Below are 20029 nucleotides of genomic sequence, written 5' to 3' on the forward strand. Positions count from 1 at the left end.
GGGATGATGGGAGTTAGTCCCAAAACATCTGGAAGACCAAGTTTGCCTATGCCTGGCCTGGACTCTAGAGAAGAGTTGCAATCAACTCGCGGCAGCAGGAACAAATGGCAGGACAAGGCAACGCAACGGCTGTCACTCACCACAGCTATGCTTCCCCTTAACTGAGGGTGCCTCTGAATACCAGCTGCTGCAGATCGCAGAATCAGAGCTGGAAGGGACCGCAAGGGTCATCTAGTCCACCCCCCTATTTCCTGCCCATGACCCTTAGATTAAGTCTCTCCTGTTCTACCAACTGAGCTACCCCAGATCGCAAGGGGGGAAGAATTCCTGTTGCACCCAGGTCCTTCTCTGCAGGCTTCCCACTGGGGCATCTGCTTGCTGGACTGGATGGTCCTCTGGCCTGAACCTGCAGCCAGGCTCTTCTGTTCCCATTTTTACATGGATGGGGCTCAAAGCGAAATACTGGTTCCCACCCTATGAAGAGAAGGGGACATTCTTCTTTTAAGAGGCGTTAGTCTGAGCTGCGCCAGCACCAGGGCTTGATGTCGCAGAGCCAATTCTGGCTTGGGTCAACTCTGACGAACGGCTTACATAGTGCTCAACATAGCATTGTATCTTCTCCCCATGCACAGCCGCCAGGCAAAGACCAAAACAACTGGAACTGGGTGTTTAGCTAAGGGCAGAACAGCAGGTTCAGGTCAGAATATAAAATCAGCGGGGACTAACGTTACACAAGCGGCCCACCTGATTTAAGTATGAAGCACTCTGGCCACTAAAGCAGAGCTTTCCAAACTTTTCATGTTGGCGACACACTTTTGAGGCATTTCACGACACAGTCATTTAGTTTTACTAGCAAACCGAAGGTTAAACTAACCTCTTTCCGCCCCCGGGAGGAGAGCAGGGAGCTTTCACAAGACACACCTATACACTGCAGCCGACACGCTAACGTGTCATGACACACAGTTTGGAAAGCTGTGCGTTAAAGGATCGGCTGGGATGCAAAACGAGGAAGTTCCGAGGTGTTTGCGGAACAAGATACGAAGGAGTGGGAGGAGCAGAAAGGAAAAGTAGTGGTGGCAGCTTGTAGGAACGGTTTTCCTGTGTCACAAGAGACCTCTTCACTACAAGGGCAGATGTTTGAAGATCTCCAGGCACAACTGGCAGAAGCAGCAAGATGCTTCAGCTAGGAGTATTTAGTCTTGAGTTGCAGCCTCTATAGAAAGGAGGGAAAGGGGTGGAGAGAAGCCAGCCACACACACACACACACACACACACACACACACACACACAAAAACCCATCAGCCCCAACTAGAATGGCCAATACAGTGGACACTCGGGTTGCGAACGTGATCCGTGCGGGAGGCACGTTCGCAACCCACAGCGCCTTGTCCGTGCATGCACGGGTTGCAATTCGGCGCTTCTGCGCAAACCACAATTTAGTGCTTCTGCGCATGTGTGACTGCCAAAACCCAGAAGTAACCCGTTCCGGTACTTCCGGGTTTCGGCAGGTCTGTAACCCGAAAAGACGCAACCTGAAGCATCTGTAACTTAAGGTATGACTGTAGTCTGGGTGCTAAGCCCAGCAGCAAACAGTGCCATGGGTCCCTCACTGCAGCCCCAGAAGAAGGGAGGTTTCTCAAACAGACACCAGCACTGAGAATCAACTCCAAAAAAGCCTGGGCCAATCTGGTGCACTCCAGATATTTTGGACCCCAATTCCCATTAGCCCCAGCATCACGCTGACCACTGACTTGAGAGCAAGCAGTCCTTCTGTCTAGTCAAGACACACACATACCTGCAGAGCTCGGAGGAGCGAGCCATCCAGCACAGGTAAGCCTGTTTAATGGTCACAGATCTAGCTGGCTACAGGTAGCACGGTTCTGCTGATGGAAGGATGACCGAACGGCGTTCTGGCTTGCGGCACTTGCTAGATGCCCAGCCAGACTGCATGTACAGAAAAGACTGGAAAGTTCGTATTTCCTAAAGTACAGTAACAGGAAGGCCAATCTGGAGGATTTGAAGGAGGGCGTTTTCTGAGAAGACCCTCCTCCTTAACACAAACAAAAATGTTCACAAGCAAATCGAGGGCCAGTTAAGCCGGTGGTGAGAACCTGCCCCTTCCTCCCCACCAGTGATGTTGGACTCCCAACTCCTAGCAGCCAGCATGGCCAATGGTCAGAGCTGGCAGAAGTTTTAATTTCAGCAACACATGGAGGGAGACAGGTTCCTCATCCCTGCAGGAAATGATGGATATGGAGGGTTGGCTTTGCTTGGCAAGGTAAAGCGGAGCAGGAGGCAGAAAGAAGCCACCGAGATTCTGCACTGGACGTCCCCTGCTCTCCACACTTCCTGGTGAGGTCGCCATGTTCAGAACCAAGCAACATTCACCTTTCTCCCCCACCTTCCAGCAGCCATTATATCTCACAGCACAAACTGGGTTTTCCTTTCTTTTGCACACCCTGAAAAAGCAGTTTGCAGCACATTGCAAAAGGTTCTAATTTTGGGGTGGGTGGGAAGGGGATCCCTGGGCCAGATCCCAGCTGCAGAGAAGAGAACGTGGGCAACTCGCAGGAGCGACACACTTCTTCCGTCCCCTGACCAGTGCACAGAAAATAAAAACCACTCAAGCAGTCACACTTGTGGGATGTTGTAGATACCAAATCCTTGCAGCAAGGAAAGATTCCCTGCAGGTGTCTAAACCGAACCCCTGAACTCCCCAGCCTTCCACAGCATCAGACGTCTGTTTTTATTATTTAAGTCACGTCGACATAAAAAGCTACAGCAGCTCTACAGCCCTCTAAGTAAGAACACCCCACCTGTAATACTACGAAACGGCTCTCCAGTAAGAATAGGCTGGAGGGATAAGATAGAGCCTTTTTCCTCTCTCTCTCCGTTTTCTTTTAAAGCTCAATATTAAATATTAAATACTCTCGATTTTAGGCATACATTACTTTTGTCAAGAAAGACAAAATTAAAGGGGAAACAGCCCTAAGCACCCGCCTCTGAGCACCCTGGCAGGGGGGAGACGCCGTCGCCCTTGCCAGATCAATACGACGCCTCCTTCGGATACGATGGGGAAATGGGCAGCTCAGAATGTCTCTTCAAGCATGGGGTATGTTTGCAGCATCAAAGAGCATGTAAGAGGGGCCCCCGGTTCCTTTTCTCTTTTCTTTTTTTTGCCAGAATTTCTCTTGTGTCCCGAAAATTCCAATGTTACTCCTGTGAAGTCAAAAAAAGGGGTTTGCTGCTACAGGCACTTCCACCCGGTAGACAGTTGGCAACCCATCCCGTCCCCGCGTCCAGTCCTCCTTGAGAGGAGAAGCCCGGAATAACCACTGCCAACTTTTCCTACGTTTCTTGAAAAAGAAAAAGAAAAAAGAAACGAAACTGTTCAGAGTCTCCTTTTTTTGATTTTAGCAAAGAAGGTTACTTTAAAAGCACTTAGGAAGTGTGTACTAAAGTCTCCTGCGGTCCTCAGAGGAGCGAGTCGTCAGTACATCCTCCTTCGAGTCCGTAGCGGAATTCCTGCAAGTTGGAGACGCCGTAGAAGTGGACGAAGGCCGCGGCCACCACCAGGACGTGGAAGATCTGATGAGACTGGAACTGCGGGAAATGCAAGGAGGGCATAAAAAAAAATCAGAGCCAGGGACAGCTGTTTGGGCAAGGGAGGCAGTGAGGTGCAGTGGTTAGAGGGCTGGACTAGGACCAATGGTACCAAATAGTATCTACTAGAAAAATTAACCAACCAACTGAAACTGACACGGGGACAAACAGAAGACGCCGCCTTCACCCCGGTATGGCTCCCCTTTATCACATACACAGGCCAACAAGACAACGACAAAAATCCACCAACAGCGTACAAATCAATATGGCGAACCTGATCCAAAACACCCACCCATCCCACTCACACACGAAAACAAAGACCACAGCCAACCACAAATGAACAACCACACCATAGGCCAACCCCAACCTCTCTCACCACCAAAGGAACACAAGCAAACAGCAGAGAAGCTGCACAAGCAACACTGACACAAAACCCCACATATATTAAGTAAAATAGAAACATCGCCACCCGACCCCACCTCCACCCATCTTTCCCCCTCTCTACCTCTTTCCCCCTTTGCTTCCTAATGTCTCAACAAATGAAACTGATCTGTAAAAATGTTACATGGGGGGCAAAAATACGAGAGAGAGACATTACACACACTTTTGCAAATCAAGAAAATCTTTAATAAACAAAAACAAAAAAACCCGCCACTGTCTCTCAGCCTAACATACTTTGCAGGGTTTTTGCCGGGATGAAATGAGACGCGAGAGACCCGTGCATGCCAGGAATAGGCAAACTCCGGCCCTCCAGATTTTTGGGACTACAACTCCCATCATCCCTAGCTAACAGGGCCAGTGGTCAGGGATGATGGGAATAGTAGTCCAAAACATCTGGAGGGCTGAAAAGTTGGGGGTGCCTGTTCTATGCATTAAAACAGGGGTCAGCAACTTTTTTCAGCTGGGGGCCGGTCCACTGTCCCTCAGACCTTGTGGGGGGCCAGACTATATTTTTTGGGGGGGAATGAAAAAAATTCCTATGCTCCACAAATAACCCAGAGATGCATTTTAAATAAAAGGACACATTCTACTCATGTAAAAACACACTGATTCCCGGGCCGTCTTTGGGCCGGATTGAGAAGGCGATTGGGCCGGATCCGGCCCCCGGGCCTTAGTTTGCCTACCCATGCATTAAAAGCTGTGGCAATTGCTAAGACGCCCTTGGGGAGCCAACGCTGCTGGCACATTATATTTTTATTTATTTTGGTACCCCAACACCAGCGATGTCCAACCGGTCAACCGCGACCGACAGGTCGATTCCTGGATGTTTGCGGCTTTTCCCTCTCGATCTGCGGCTGTGATAATTAGTGCAGTGAAACTCCCATTTCCCCTCACCCGTCGCTCTTTTGCTCCGTCGCGTCAAATGGGTGGTCTTTAATGGTATATTGCCAACGAGTCAGGAAATGAAAGTACAGTGGTACCTCGGGTTACAGACGCTTCAGGTTACAGACTCCGCTAACCCAGAAATATTACCTCGGGTTAAGAACTTTGCTTCAGGATGAGAACAGAAATCGTGCTCCGGCGGTGCGGCGGCAGGCCCCATTAGCTAAAGTGGTGCTTCAGGTTAAGAACAGTTTCAGGTTAAGAACAGACCTCCAGAACGAATGAAGTTCTTAACGCGAGGTACCACTGTATAAATATTTTATAAAGGAGGATAGCTAGGCATGGTGTTGCTAAACTGCATTGCCACATTGTTCTTTCTGCTTGAATAAGAGAATTTTTCACGAGCGACTCGCTTGCTCAGAAAGGAGTATACAGTGGTACCTCGGGTTACTTAATTCGTTCCGGAGGTCTGTTCTTAACCTGAAACGGTTCTTAACCTGAAGCACCACTTTAGCTAATGGGGCCTCCCGCTGCTGCCACACCGCTGAAGCACAATTTCTGTTCTCATCCTGAAGCAAAGTTCTTAACCCGAGGTATTATTTCTGGGTGAGCGGAGTCTGTAACCTGAAGCGTATGTAACCCGAGGTACCACTCTAGTAATTTCCAGTGCGTCGTTGTGAAAGGTGAGCGATTCCACACACCCCCAACAGAACTTCAACAGATTCCAGTCCGCCCCGCCCCCGTAAAAAAAGGTTAACAACTCAGGCTTTCCCACCCCCCCAAAAAAATGGGTAGATCACTGCCAGTTTTTTATAGAGAGCAGTCCCTTGGGAGTTGGAAGTCCCTGCCCTATACCATCCTTCACGTCGCGCTGCAAGGTGATGTACAGCAGAATTATAAGGATATGCATTGAAATTCAACCAAGGGGGGTGAGGAAGTCACTTAACAATGTTAATAAGTGTAATTTTAATAAGGTTATGATTTATGTTTGTTTGTGTGTTTTGTTTGTGTATAATTTTGTGAAACTTAATAAAAAGAATTAGGGGATGACACTGATTGACACACACACACACATAAATGCACAGACTAATGATTTGACTGGATATCCTTCAAACTGTGAGGTCGCCTCACCCCCCCCCAATTCCCACTTGACAGCTTCGAACTGCGGAAACTGGCACTTGTTACGCGACCCACCTATGTGAGAAATCCATCTCTCGAGCGTGACAGCACTCCTGCATTCTTGAACGCTCGTGCCAAAATGCCAAAAACATTTTTGTTTAAGCCGCAAGCATGGCCAAACTCGTCCCTCCAGATGTTTTGGGACTACAACTCCCATCACCCCTAGCTAGCAGGACCGATGGTCAGGGATGATGGGAACTGTAGTCCCAAAACATCTGGAGGGACGAGTTTGGCCAGGCATTGCTGATGTAGGTCTCCTTCTGTTCTTAGTTTGTTGCCGATTTAATCTTTCAAAGAGTTGCTTTTGCTGAAGTTGTCTCATTTTCTTTCGAGAACCGCTTTGAGGTTTGTTTTTTTAAAAAAGACCACAATCAAATAGTGCATAAATTTTGCAAAAAAAAAAAAAAAAAAAAAAAAAAAAACCACAAAAAACCCAAATACCACACCATTCGCTGGCCTCACTTACCCAGATATCGAACTTGCCAGGGAAGAAGCGCTCGGGGATGCGGGCGGCGTAGAGACCAGCTCCTGCGATGTACATGACAGCCATCAGGAAGAACCAGCCCATCTGCCCGACAGTGGTGGCTTTCACGAAGCCTTCAGCGATGGTGAAATGCATGGTGGGTACCACCCCACTCAGACCGAGCCCCAGGAAGACCCCTGCGAGGAGGAGAAAAGGGAGATCTCAAGCAAGTGCCGTATTTTTTGCTCTATAACAGGGGTGTCAAACTCAAATTCATCGGGGGCCGCATCAGCAGTTTGGTCACCCTCAAAGGGCCGGTTGTATCTGTAGGACTATGTAAAGGACATGTAAAGTGGAGGTTTCCTGTGTAGAACGGCCGGCGTCGCTAGAGCTCAGACATTCTCTGGCTTGTAGGCTGCCGCGCATGCGCTGAAGAGGCGGCTTTCTTGTGTCAAAAAAAAAAAAGCGAGAATAAAAGGTGAAGGCTGGCGGCCGCCGGCGGCTACACGGGCCACATGACGAGGTCTGGCGTGCCTTGTGTTTGACACCCGTGCTCTATAAGATTCACTTTTTCCCTCCTAAAAAGTAAGGGGAAATGTGTGTGCGTCTTATGGAGTGAATGCAGGCTGCGCAGCTATCCCAGAAGCCAAAATACCAAGAGGGATCACTGTTTTCGCTGTGCAGTGATCCCTCTTGCTGTTCTGGCTTCTGAGATTCAGAATATTTTTTTTCTTGTTTTCCTCCTCCGAAAACTAAGCGCGTCTTATGGTCTGGTGCGTCTTATAGAGCGAAAAATACAGTATTCAGAAAGGAAAGCACCAGAAATAAGGCAGCCTTTCCCACCTTCAAGGCAAATTTCTCCCGCGGTACTGATGTCCTTTACAGAGAGCCGCCCTACCTGCCCTCGTCTGCCTGTGCTTCGGCGTTGCAAACCGGTCCCACTGTGCGACGATGATGGCTGAGATACCCAGCACACATACAATGGAGAGGTAGATAAGTCGGGGCTGCGGGGAGCAGTAGAAAGAGTAGTAGAGCCAGGGGACAAAGCTGCCCATGATCAGCAGAGCTATCCCAGAATAATCCAACCTAGCAAGGAAACAAACAGAAACCAGACGGAAGTGAGAGGCGTATTGCATATTCCGGAAATGGCAAGTCAAGTTTGCTTCGGGAAAAGAGATACTATCTTTTTTTTTACAATCCATAAAGGTAAAGGGACCCCTGACCGTTAGGTCCAGTCATGGCCGACTCTGGGGTTGCAGTGCTCATCTCGCTTTATTGGATGAGGGAGCCGGCGTACAGCTTCCGGGTCATGTGGCCAGCATGACTAAGCTGCTTCTGGCGAACCAGAGCAGCGCACGGAAACGCTGTTTACCTTCCCGCCAGAGTGGTACCTATTTATCTACTTGCACTTTGACGTGCTTTCGAACTGCTAGGTTGGCAGGAGCAGGGACCGAGCAACGGGAGCTCACCCCATCATTGCAGGGATTAGAACCACCGACCTTCTGATCGGCAAGTCTTAGGCTCTGTGGTTTAACCCACAGCGCCACCCACGTCCCCACGTCTACAATCCATAGGGGCTATCGATTTTGACTACTGTACAAACACCTGCATTTCAGTTGGTGTGAAGACAAAAATGCCAGGAAAGAGGAATTAGGTGTGATTCCTGAACTGCAGGGGTGGGGTTGGACTAGATGACCCGTGGGGTCTCTTTCAAACTCTATAATTTTACAATTCTATGAATGAAGTAAACTCACTATAATGTTCAGCTAAAATAATAATATATTACTTATACCCCGCCCATCTGGCTGGGTTTCCCCAGCCACTCTGGGTGGCTCCCAACAGAAAATTAAAAACACAATAAAATATCAAATGTTAAAAAGTTCTCTAAGCAGGGCTGCCTTCAGATGTCTTCTAAAAGACAGATACAGTGGTGCCCCGCAAGACGAACACCTCGCAAGCCGAAAAACCCGCTAGACGAAAGGGTTTTCCGTTTTGGAGGCGCTTCGTAAAACGAATTCCCCTATGGGGTTGCTTCGCAAGACGAAAAAAATCTTGCATCCCCCCGTGGTTTTTTTCCGCTTTTTTCTCCCTTTTCCTAAGCCGCTAAGCCGCTTATCAGCTGTTCCGCTGTCTCTAAGGCACTACTGGACAATTGACATCTGCTAGGAGGGTGTTCCACAGGGCGGGTGCCACCACTGAGAAGGCCCTCTGCCTGGTTCCCTGTAACCTCACTTCTCACAGGGAGGGAACCGCCAGAAGGCCCTCGGAGCTGGACCTCAGTGTCTGGGCTGGATGATGGGGGTGGAGACACTCCTTCAGGTATACTGGACCGAGGCTGTTTAGGGCTTGAAAGGTCAGCACCAACACTTTGAATTGTGCTCGGAAACGTACTGGGAGCCAATGTAGGTCTTTCAGGACCAGTGTTATATGGTCTTGGCGGCCGCTCCCATTCACCAGTCTAGCTGCCGCATTCTGGATTAGATGTAGATTCAAAATTCAAACCTGCCTTTGGGTTCATGAGCTGAAGAACTGGCAGGGGCTGGTTCAGCCTTTCTACCTACTAAGTAGGCATGCATTAAAAACATACACACGCATCACAGCTGCCACAAATTGATCTACATTTCCCATAGCAGCCAAACCCCCCCCCCCCCCGTAACAGTTAAGTGTCTTAATCGACCCGGGTTTCAATTCCAGGTTGACTTACTTGGAAAACGTCCGGGACACCTTCTCCGAATGGCAATAGACTGTATGGAAAAGCCAGGAAAAGCTGAGGCACAGCACAGCCCCGAGGAAAAACATCCCAAAGACCACCTTTTCCTGCAGAGGGGCCATGAAGTACATGTTCGGCCGGAGCATGGTCAGGATCCCCAGGCAAAGGAACAGCACAAAACCTGGAGCGGAATTGCAGAGCAGAGAGAGAAAGAGAGAGGGAGTCCTGTTAGCTGATTTATCAAAAGGCCAAAGAGTCTCTGTTATAGTATTTGGCACCCAGTATACCTGGAGCAGCATCTCCACCCCAATCGTCCAGCCCGGACCCTGAGGTCCAGCTCCGAGGGCCGTCTGGCAGTTCCCTCCCTGCAAGAAGTGAGGTTACAGGGAACCAGGCAGAGGGCCTTCTCGGTGGTGGCGCCCGCCCTGTGGAACACCCTCCTAGCAGATGTCAATTGTCCAGTAGTGCCTTAGAGACCAACTAAGTTTGTTCTGGGTATAAGCCAGGCTTCCTCAACTTCGGCCCTCCAGATGTTTTTGGCCTACAACTCCCATGATCCCTAGCTAGCAGGACCAGTGGTCAGGGATGATGGGAATTGTAGTCTCAAAACATCTGGAGGAAGCCTGGTATAAGTTCTCGTGTATCTGAAGAAGTGTGCATGCACACGAAAGCTTGTACCCAGAACAAACTTAGTTGGTCTCTAAGGTGCTACTGGAGAAATTTATTATATAACCAATGCAATAAAAATCCAGGAGAACAAAACCCGATAAAAACCAGGAGAATAGGAATTGGCACATTAAAACTAAAACCAAGACAGCATTGGGAGGAATTCCAGTGCAGAGCGTAAGTTCCCCAGAATAAAAAAGGTTATTAAGAGCACATCTGAAGATTTTAAGAAAGGGGTGGACATAAATGTATCTGGGGAAGGAGACTCCGTGCTCTTCAGCACTGTCCCAAAACGTTCCACTACCTCCAGTTTATGGAACAGTGCCTATAATCCCTGGCTGGGGCTGATCAGAAGTGGCCTTGAAAACAGCTACAGAACACTTAATTGGCTATGCCTGAACGAAGGGGGCAGAGGCCATCTCAGCCTCAAAACATGAACCCAGACTGAGGAGGATGCAAATAATTGCAGCTCCTTCTATGAAGAGGTGGAGAGGCTGGCACTGTAAACTGATCAGGCTAAGTCGCCTGGCTCTCCATCTGTCATGGATGCTTTAGTCGAGATTCCTGCTTTGCAGCGGGTTGGACTAGATGACCCTTGGGTCCCCTTCCAAGTCTACAAACTGATGATGACGATAAGCCACTGTGAAAAGTCCCTGAGTTAGTCAGAAGGCTTTTGCATCCCAGAAATAAGCTGGGAGGAAGGAATAAAATATTAGGCACCTAAGAAATGATCATATTTTCCCAGCCCATCTAAATGATAAGTCCGCATTAACAGACTTGAGATGGTTTGGGACCAAATACGTGTATCATGGCTTAGGGCCCTCGTATTTACGGGACCGCCTCTCCTGGTCTGCCACACAGAGGACCTTAAGGTCCATGAATAACCATAGTTTAGAGGTCCCGGGCCCTAAGGAAGTCAGACTATCCTCCACCAGGGCCTTTTCAGTGATGGCTCCAACCTGGTGGAATGCTCTGTCCCAGGAGACTAGGGCCCTTCAGGATTTAACCTCTTTCCATCGGGCCTGTAAGACAGAGCTATGCCGCCTGGCCTTTAATTTGAATTCAGCCAGATCTTTTATTTCCCTTCTCTTCCCTCCCCGTCCCCTTTTATGAAGATTTCCCACCCTGAGACCCCACAGCTTATTCTCCCCTGGCCTCCTCGCTGGCCCAAGTAGGACCAATTCAGCCAGCTAGCCCTGGGGATTATCTAATGCTTATTAGATGGATTTCCCCTAAACTGATTTCTGAACTTTGAATTTTATTGTTATTCATGTTTTTATACTGTATTTTATGCTGCTTTTACAATCAGGTAAAATTTTAAATTTGTTGTTAGCCGCCCTGAGCCCGGTTTTTGAACTGGGAAGGGTGGGGTATAAATAAAAATGTATTATTATTTATTATTACCAAACGGCCTTGCTTAAACAGTGAGACCTCTGGGGAAAGCAAAATACAGTGGTACCTTGGTTTAAGAACAGTTTAGTTTATGAACAACGTGGATTAAGAACGCTGCAAACCGGGAAGTAGGTGTTTTGGTTTGTTAACTTTGCCTTGGAAGCAGAACATGTTGAATGTGTTCCATTTGTAAATTGAGTCCCCCGCTGCTCTGGGAAAGCACGCCTTGGTTTAAGAACGCTTTGGTTTAAGAACGGACTTCCGGAACGGATGAAGTTCGTAAACCAAGGTATCACTGTATACAATTCCTTCCCAAGGCCCTTAATGTTGTTCATAGGAACGATTTGCACGATACACAAGATCCCCACAACGTAGATCATATTCAAGCCTGGAATCGGGTAGAGAAGATGGGCAGGATGACGACGAGGAGGACAATTCTAGATCCAAATTCTAGATCCACTACCTTTGTGGACAATTCCAGTGCCCCAAGGGAAGAAAAAGTCGCAGTGGGGGAGAGATGGTCCCTCTCAACATTAACACAGGTACCAAGGTTCCAGAGTATTAAAACAGGAACCAGAGAGTCAGGGTCACCTAGCAAGTGGGTCCAAATGTTGCCCGTCTCCGTGTGGATGCGGAAGATGCTCTTGAAGCAGGCTCTGAAAGAGGGCATGGGGGGCCGGTGCCCGTGCAGGAGGTAATCGTTATCTTTCAGCCAGTCGGGCAGCACGTCGTAGGGGATCACCCTCCAGCGGCCTTCCCAGACCTGCAACACACCAAACCAGTCAGTACCTGGGAGCACATTGGCACAAGGAGCGTCTCCACCCCCATCGTTCTACCCGGATACTGAGGTCCAGCACCGAGGGCCTTCTGGCAGTTCCCTCCCTGCAAGAAGTGAGGTTACAGGGAACCAGGCAGAGGGCCTTCTCGGTGGTGGAAGACATCTGAAGGCAGCCCTGTTTAGGGAAGCTTTTAATGTTTAACAGACTGCTGTATTTTGATACTTTGTTGGAAGACGCCCAGAGTGGCTGGGGAGTCCAGCCAGATGGGCAGGATATAAATAATAAATTATTATTATTATTATCAAACTCAAACTCGATTTGCTGTGCTCCTGTTTGGCTTGCAAAGTAAGGAAGAAAGCCAGAGAACATAGCATACCCAGCTCTGCAGCTGAAACAATGGAAGCCTACAGCCCCAATACCGGCTTAGAGCGCCAACCCAAAGTTACCTTGTATACAAATTCTTCCATTTTCTCCATTGCATGATGCGCCTGCAGAGGGAGGGTCAGCACACGAACCTCCTCCTCCTCTTCCTCCTGAGTCGCTGGGCATGGCTGGTCTGGAACCTAGGAGGAGGAGGAGATCACACAGCCTGAGCAAAGGGCAAGGGGTCAGACTGAAAATGCTCCGGAATATTAAAGAGATATTCCAAACTCATGGGTTCCTTTCGGACCACCTGTTTATAGAGCGTTTGTCCTGATTGGTTTGCAGGGAGCTTGGCAAAGCACACATTATCCCACATCTTACATTTACAGATAGGTAGCCGTGTTGGTCTGCCATAGTCAAAACAAAAAAATTCCTTCCAGTAGCACCCTAAAGACCAACTAAGTTAGTTCTTGGTATGAGCTTTCGTGTGCATGCACACTTCTTCAGATACACTTACAGTACAACTTTCCCAGCAATTTCCTTATTATTTTTTTTTTTAAAAAAAAACCTTTTTTTTTTTTAAGAAAAAACCTAGTGGGACTTGACATCTTTCCGCAGGGCCTGCAAGACAGAGCTGTTCCACCTGGCCTTTGGTTTGGACTTGACCCTTATGTTTCCCTCCCCTTACGGTGAGGAGATTTCACCCCTCCCCTATCCAAGATTCTGCTGATGTTCTCTGCTGATTCTCCAGAGAGGAGGGGTGGTTTTCTGCTCTCTACTTATTCCGCTCCAGCCTCACATCAAAGTGTCGGGGGGGGGGGGAGAGAGAGAGAGAGAGAGAGAGAGAGAGAGAGAGAGAGAGAGAGAGAGAGACAGACTGAGTGTTACAGATCGTGTGTAGAGATAAGGTTGCTGCTAAGAGCAGCTGCAGACACTCAGTGCAGTTCAGCATTTTCGTTTAGACCTCATTTAGCTCTGTATATAGTTGTGTATTATAGTTGTAGATAGAATAAAGAAGACATTCTACAGAGCTGTTCTCCGAGTCGTTTATGCTCTGCTATACTCTGCTGTACTCTGCTGTGTGACGACTGTCTTCTTGTTGGAGTGAATCCGGTGCTCACAACTCTAAGCTGTGAGTCCACAGCACTTTGACCTGTCCCTGTGCAGAAGGTGGTCTCTGGAAGTGCTACCCAGCTCGCCTAGCCCATTTGGGCTGAAGTGGATATGTCCAGTTGGTGACACTGGCTCAAGGGCGGTGCTGACATACGGTTTTGATCTATGGGCTACTATTAAAATGAGGATGCATTTTAACCTGTATTTTAAATTGGGGTTTTTTCTCTCCCCCCCTTTTTTCCCTTACAGTGGTACCTCGGGTTAAGAACTTAATTCCTTCCAGAGGTCCGTTCTTAACCTGAAACTGTACTTAACCTGAAGAACCACTTTCGCTAATGGGGTCTCCTGCTGCCGCCGCGCGACCAGAGAACGATTTCTGTTCTCATCCTGAAGCAAAGTTCTTAACCTGAAGCACTATTTCTGGGTTAGCGGAGTCTGTGACCTGAAGCGTATGTAATCTGAAGCGTATGTAACCTGATGTACCCCTGTAGTATGTTTTTACTGTGATTTTATTGGTGTTAGCTGCCCTGAGCCTGGCTCTCGCCGGGGATGGTGGGGTATAAATAAAATTATTTATTTATTTATTTATTATTCTTATTATTGGGTGGGTCTGTGGGGAAGTGGGTTTCTTGCACAAGACCTCCACAGCACAAGGTGAAATTTTATTCCCTGTGCTTCAGACTTAAGAGGCTCTTTATCAACCACACCAGCTCAGGAAATGTGGATGTCATGATTTATGCACCATTTCTTTCCCTTATTGGTGATTGTTTGTTTGCTTTGTGTGTTGGGGTGTGTGTGTGCAATACCCTGTTACTGCACTTTTGGGTTGTTCATAACAGAGATATCTAAATAAAATTGTAACAGCACAGCCTGAAATTGCTTGAAGGTGATTGAAGCCCACTTGACACCAGAAAACATCTCCAGTTTTGTACAGGGCAGTATAGGAGGGCCACAGACAGACAGCAAGCAAAGAGCACGTGATAAGCAGCAGGAGAAGACGCAGCCATCAGAGAACTCCAGTCACCCAAAGGGAACCCCCTCTGTGACTGTCTGCACATGTAGCAAGACCGGTCTCACCCTGCTGCAGCCCTAATCCCAGATTTCCTTTGCAGAAAGGATTAAAGGTAACGGCATTTCCTCGTCTGCTGCTAAGAGGGCAACTCAAATTGGCAAGCTCCATTTCTCTCCTTGGCTGGGGCCCAGGAAACAAACTCGCAGCCCGTCAAAGCAGAACAGAGGAGGGCAGGCTCTCCTTTTCAGCCGCCCGTCTCCTACAAGGTGGGCTTCGGCATATGAGGCCTGTTCGCCAGCTCAAAGCTCTGCCTGCTACGTTCTCAGCACAATGAGGGAAAAACAAGGCAGGTTTGCAGTTGCAAGGAGAAGTGGGACTGTGAGAGGAAGCCTAATCTTTGAGTTGCATCGCATGGGCAGTTTTGCAAATTGGCAAAGGGAGGGAGCTGGCAGCCTTGCAAAGCCTGAAGGCTCTCAGTCCAGCACTGCAGAAGACTCTGCGAAATCTATACATTCCAGCTGTGAGAAAATGCCGCAAGGGCCGCTTTTGCCCTACACACGGCGCGCGCCCCCCAGACCTGGAGCCCTCCAGATGTTTGGAACGAAGTCTCCCATCAGCCCCAGATGTGGTGGCCGAGCCCAAAACATCTGAAGGGCATCGGATTGCGGAAGAAGGGCCTATCTTAATCAAATGCCATTGAGCTCCTGCGTTTAATGCTAGTAAATCTACTGGTGTGTTCAAGGGTTGGAATCCAGAGATGTGGATCCAGCACTGTGCAGAATCACAGCACCGGTAGGCTAGGTGAAGGTCAAAACGAAGGATCACATAAGCTGCCAAGATTACAGCTACAAAGCCGCTAATAGGATTCGCCAGTATATTTATGGTTGCTTGACAAAGACATGGCAAGAGCCTTAACGCCTAGAATGAAGACTGAGAGACTTGATTGGGCTCTGCTAACTATACTATCACTGGCAAACTATCATTTTATGAAACCAAATTCCTTCTAGTAGCACCTCAGAGACCAACTAACCTATCTGAAGATGTGTGCATGCACACAAAAGCTCATACCAATAAGAAACTTAGTTGGTCTCTAAGGTGCTACTGGAAGAATTTTATTTTTTGTTTCGACTACGGCAGACCAACACGCCTACCTACCTGTAACTATCATTGTATGGTATCTTGGAAGCGGGGCTTTCTCTGGGGTAGGGACAACCTTCTGGAGCTTTCTCTCCCTTGCCCCTTGCCAAATGGGAGGAACCAATGCGATGAACTTCAAATGACAACTGGTACATCAACTGTTTCCTGTTTTCCATGACCCTCAACTGAGATGCTATGCTTTTGCCTTGCTGGAATTTTATTGTTTCATACGGCACTGGTGTCTTTTAGGAAGGGTGCACACCATATATTTAAAGTATACACAGAATAAATCCTGGGAACGGCTGTTTACTCCTCACAGAGCTACAATTCCCAGACCCCTAACTACAGTTCCCAAGATGTTGGGGGGGGGGGTGTACAGACATTGTGGTGTCTGGGTGTATATTATATAACACACACACACCTCTGTTATATTTGTTATCTTTTTGTAAACCACTTACAGACTTTTCTGGTGACGAACAGCATATAAATACATGAAATAAAATGATGGATGTGTTCCCATCACAGATTCAGACACATCTCCTTGTAACAAGGAGGGGGCCTTGCGAAGACCCTGATCCCCCTCCTCCGGCCTTATTTATTCCCAGTGGAAAACACAAAGTTCCCTGGAAGTACAATGCTTAAATCCTGCCATGCTTGTAAGAAGAAGAAGAGGAGTTTGGATTTGATATCTCGCTTTATCACTACCCTAGGGAGTCTCAAAGCGGCTAACATTCTCCTTTCCCTTCCTCTCCCACAACAAACGCTCTGTGAGGTAAGGAAGGCTGAGAGACTTCAAAGAAGTGTGACTGGCCCAAGGTGACCCAGCAGATGCAGGTGGAGGAGCAGGGAATCGAACCCGGTTCACCAGATTACGATCTACCGCTCTTAACCACTACACCACACTGGCTCTCTGGTTTATATATTTATATATGGTTCATATTTACTTATTTAGAAGGATTCATAAATCACTTTAAGAGCAGTGTGCAAATAAAGCAGAAGATAAAGCAAAGCTAAAATCCACAGAACATTAAAAAAAAAAACATGCCTAAACATCCATCATTACAAAGCAATAAAACCAGCAAAACTAATACAGGTAATTATTATTATTATTATTTCTCAATAGGCTTTTGGGTGGCAAGCAACTATAGAAATATAGCAAGAGCAATTGTCTAATGTCAGTAACTAAAAAGGTAAAGGGACTCCTGACCATTAGGTCCAGTCGCGGCCGACTCTGGAGTTGCGGCACTCATCTCGCTTTATTGGCTGAGGGAGCCAGCGTCCAGCTTCCGGGTCATGTGGCCAGCATGACTAAGCCGCTTCTGGCGAAACAGAGCAGCGCACGGAAACGCCGTTTACCATCCCACCACACCTGCCCGCCTCCTGTTCCCCAGAAACAGTACTTCTGTCTTGTCAGAATCTGTTAGCCTCAATCTGTTAGCCGCCATCCATCCTCCAACCGCCTCCAGGCACTCACACAGGACCTTCACCGCCTTCACTGGTTCTGATTTAAAGGAGAGGTAGAGCTGGGTGTCATCTGTATACTGATGAACACCCAGCCCAAACCCCCTGATGATCTCTCCCAGAGGCTTCATATAGATATTAAAAAGCATGGGGGAGAGGACGGAACCCTGAGGCACCCCACAGGTGAGAGCCCAGGGGTCTGAACACTCATCCCCCACCACCACTTTCTGAACACGGCCCAGGAGGAAGGAGCGGAACCACTGTAGGACAGTGCCCCCAGCTCCCAGCCCCTCAAGACGATCCAGAAGGATGTTATGGTCGATGGTATCAAACGCCGCTGAGAGATCCAGCAGAACTAGGAAACAGCTCTCACCTTTGTCCCTAGCCCGCCGGAGATCATCAACCAGTGCGACCAAGGCAGTTTCAGTCCCATGATGAGGCCTGAATCCCGACTGGAAGGGATCCAAATGGTCCGCTTCTTCCAGGCGTGCCTGGAGTTGTTCGGCAACCGCTCGCTCAATCACCTTGCCCAAGAATGGAAGATTTGAGACTGGGCGATAGTTGGCCATTGTGGCCGCATCTAAAGATGGTTTTTTAAGAAGCGGTTTAATAACCGCCTCTTTCAGCAGGTCTGGGAAGGCTCCCTCACGGAGGGAAGCATTCACCACCCCACGAAGCCCATCGCCCAGTCCTTCCCGGCTAGCTTTTATAAGCCAGGATGGTACCTCGGGTTAAGTACTTAATTCGTTCCGGAGGTCCGTTCTTAACCTGAAAACCACTTTAGTTAATGGGGCCTCCTGCTGCTGCTGCGCTGCCAGAGAACAATTTCTGTTCTCATCCTGAAGCCAAGTTCTTAAACTGAGGTGCTATTTCTGGGTTAGCAGATTCTGTAACCTGAAGCGTCTGTAACCCGAGGTACCACTGTATACCTGAAGGAGCGTCTCCACCCATCATTCTGCCTGGACACTGAGGTCCTGCTCCAAGGGCCTTCTGGCGGTTCCCTACCTGTGAGAAATGAGGTTACAGGGAACCAGGCAGACGGCCTTCTCGGTGGTGGCCCCCGCCCTGCGGAACGGCCTCCCAGCAGATGTCAAAGAGAACAACAACTACCAGACTTTCAGAAGACATCTGAAGGCAGCCCTGTTTAGGGAAGCTTTTAATGTTTGATGTATTTTAATATTTTGTTGGAAGCCACCCAGAGTGGCTGCGGGGTATAAATAATAAATTATTATTATGTTTTTATTATCATGACATGCAGATCCTGCCTTTTCTCCAGGGTGCTCAGGGTGGTGTATGCCTGGTCCCCGCCCTTCCCCATATTATTCACCCCACCACCCTGTAAGGCATTAATCTGAAAATAGCTTTGCTTTAATGGGGTTTAGCATCTCTCTGGCAGGAAGCTTACTTACAATGGCCGAACTGGTTGGCGCTTGGTCTCCTTTCTCCTCTAAGAGGGGTCCGAGCTCAGCCAGCTCCACAAGTTCCCTCTCCCTGCCATTAGCTGAAGGCCCATTTCCTTGGCTGGCAACTGAGGCTTTGCGGGACGACATTTGGGCAACGCAGACACCAGGCCTCTTCCCCTTTCCGAAATCAGATGAACAGCAGGCACCCTGACGAAGACTCTCACTAGGAAGAAGAACAAGTTAATTTGTAAAACGGTCTGCTTCTGAAAAGAGGTGTTTCCCCCCCCCTCCAGACACATTTTGGATGTTCCTCCTCAGAGAAGCTTGGAACATTTCCAGATTCTCCTCTTTCTTCATTAACTGAATAGAGCTGTCACCCAGTTAAAGGCATCTTAGCAGATTAATTGCACGAGTTTCGGTAAACCGAATCTGTATCACGGGGGTGGGGGGAAGTGCTGAAAGGTGGGGCAGGGAAATTATTTCAGCGATTGCGGAAGATTAATTTTAAAAAATTTAATATTTGCATGCTGCTTTTCCAGCAACAACACTGAGCTCAAAGCAGCTCACCATAACAACGAAACAAAACTTCCATCAATATATCTGTCTCCAAAATCACAATGCCATGCAAGTTACAGCAAAAGCGGAACATTCAATAAGCAAGTAACGCAGATAAATGCAAGCTCAGAAAAATTCAGAAATGGCTTTTCAGAAATGGCTGCTGAGCAAAACCCAGTTTCACTTGGCACAATCTCCCCGGGAAGTGTGCCTATATCACAGCAGATTGAAAGATGCATTCACTGTGTGAGATAGGAAGGATATTCCATCTAGGCTACTGCACTTAAGGGTCATTTCAAATAGTTAAAACACTCGCTCTGCTTTACAGCCCAGTACAAGGTGGCACTGTGGGTAAAACCTCAGCGCCTAGGACTTGCCGATTGCATGGTCGGCGGTTCGAATCCCCGCGGCGGGGTGCGCTCCCGTCATTCGGTCCCAGCGCTTGCCAACCTAGCAGTTCGAAAGCACCCTTGGGTGTAAGTAGATAAATAGGGACCGCTTACCGGCGGGAAGGTAAACGGCGTTCCGTGTGCTGCGCTGGCTCGCCAGATGCAGCTTGTCACGCTGGCCACGTGACCCGGAAGTGTCTGCGGACAGCGCTGGCTCCCGGCCTCTAGAGTGAGATGAGCGCACAACCCTAGAGTCTGTCAAGACTGGCCCATACGGGCAGGAGTACCTTTACCTTTACACTTCTTAAAAAATAAAGAATGGATCGAAAATTTTAAAATTGCTTTGTTGATGACTTGGTTAAATAAAACAATGGGGGTCTTATTACTGAATTTGCTGGTCTACTTCTCTGCTTTGGGGGATTTCCCTAACTATTAAGCTGTTTTTCCAATGGCTTAGAAATTAGCCTTCGCCAACTCCTTT

General features: G+C 48.3%; 1 protein-coding gene across 1 annotated transcript; it reads right to left on the bottom strand.

Moving 5' to 3' along the window:
• Positions 1-2722: 2722 nt before the first annotated feature.
• Positions 2723-18837, bottom strand: ADIPOR1 (adiponectin receptor 1). Its single transcript, XM_081882739.1, has 7 exons — positions 18611-18837; positions 12562-12678; positions 11928-12099; positions 9273-9459; positions 7467-7654; positions 6572-6765; positions 2723-3603 (listed from the first exon to the last, which is right to left on the bottom strand). The coding sequence occupies exons 1-7, from the start codon at positions 18749-18751 to the stop codon at positions 3475-3477; spliced, it is 1128 nt and encodes a 375-aa protein (XP_081738865.1). The 5' UTR covers positions 18752-18837; the 3' UTR covers positions 2723-3474.
• Positions 18838-20029: the final 1192 nt, after the last annotated feature.

The sequence above is a fragment of the Podarcis melisellensis genome, assembly GCF_964234715.1.
Source record: "Podarcis melisellensis genome assembly, chromosome: 12".
NCBI lineage: Eukaryota > Metazoa > Chordata > Lepidosauria > Squamata > Lacertidae > Podarcis > Podarcis melisellensis.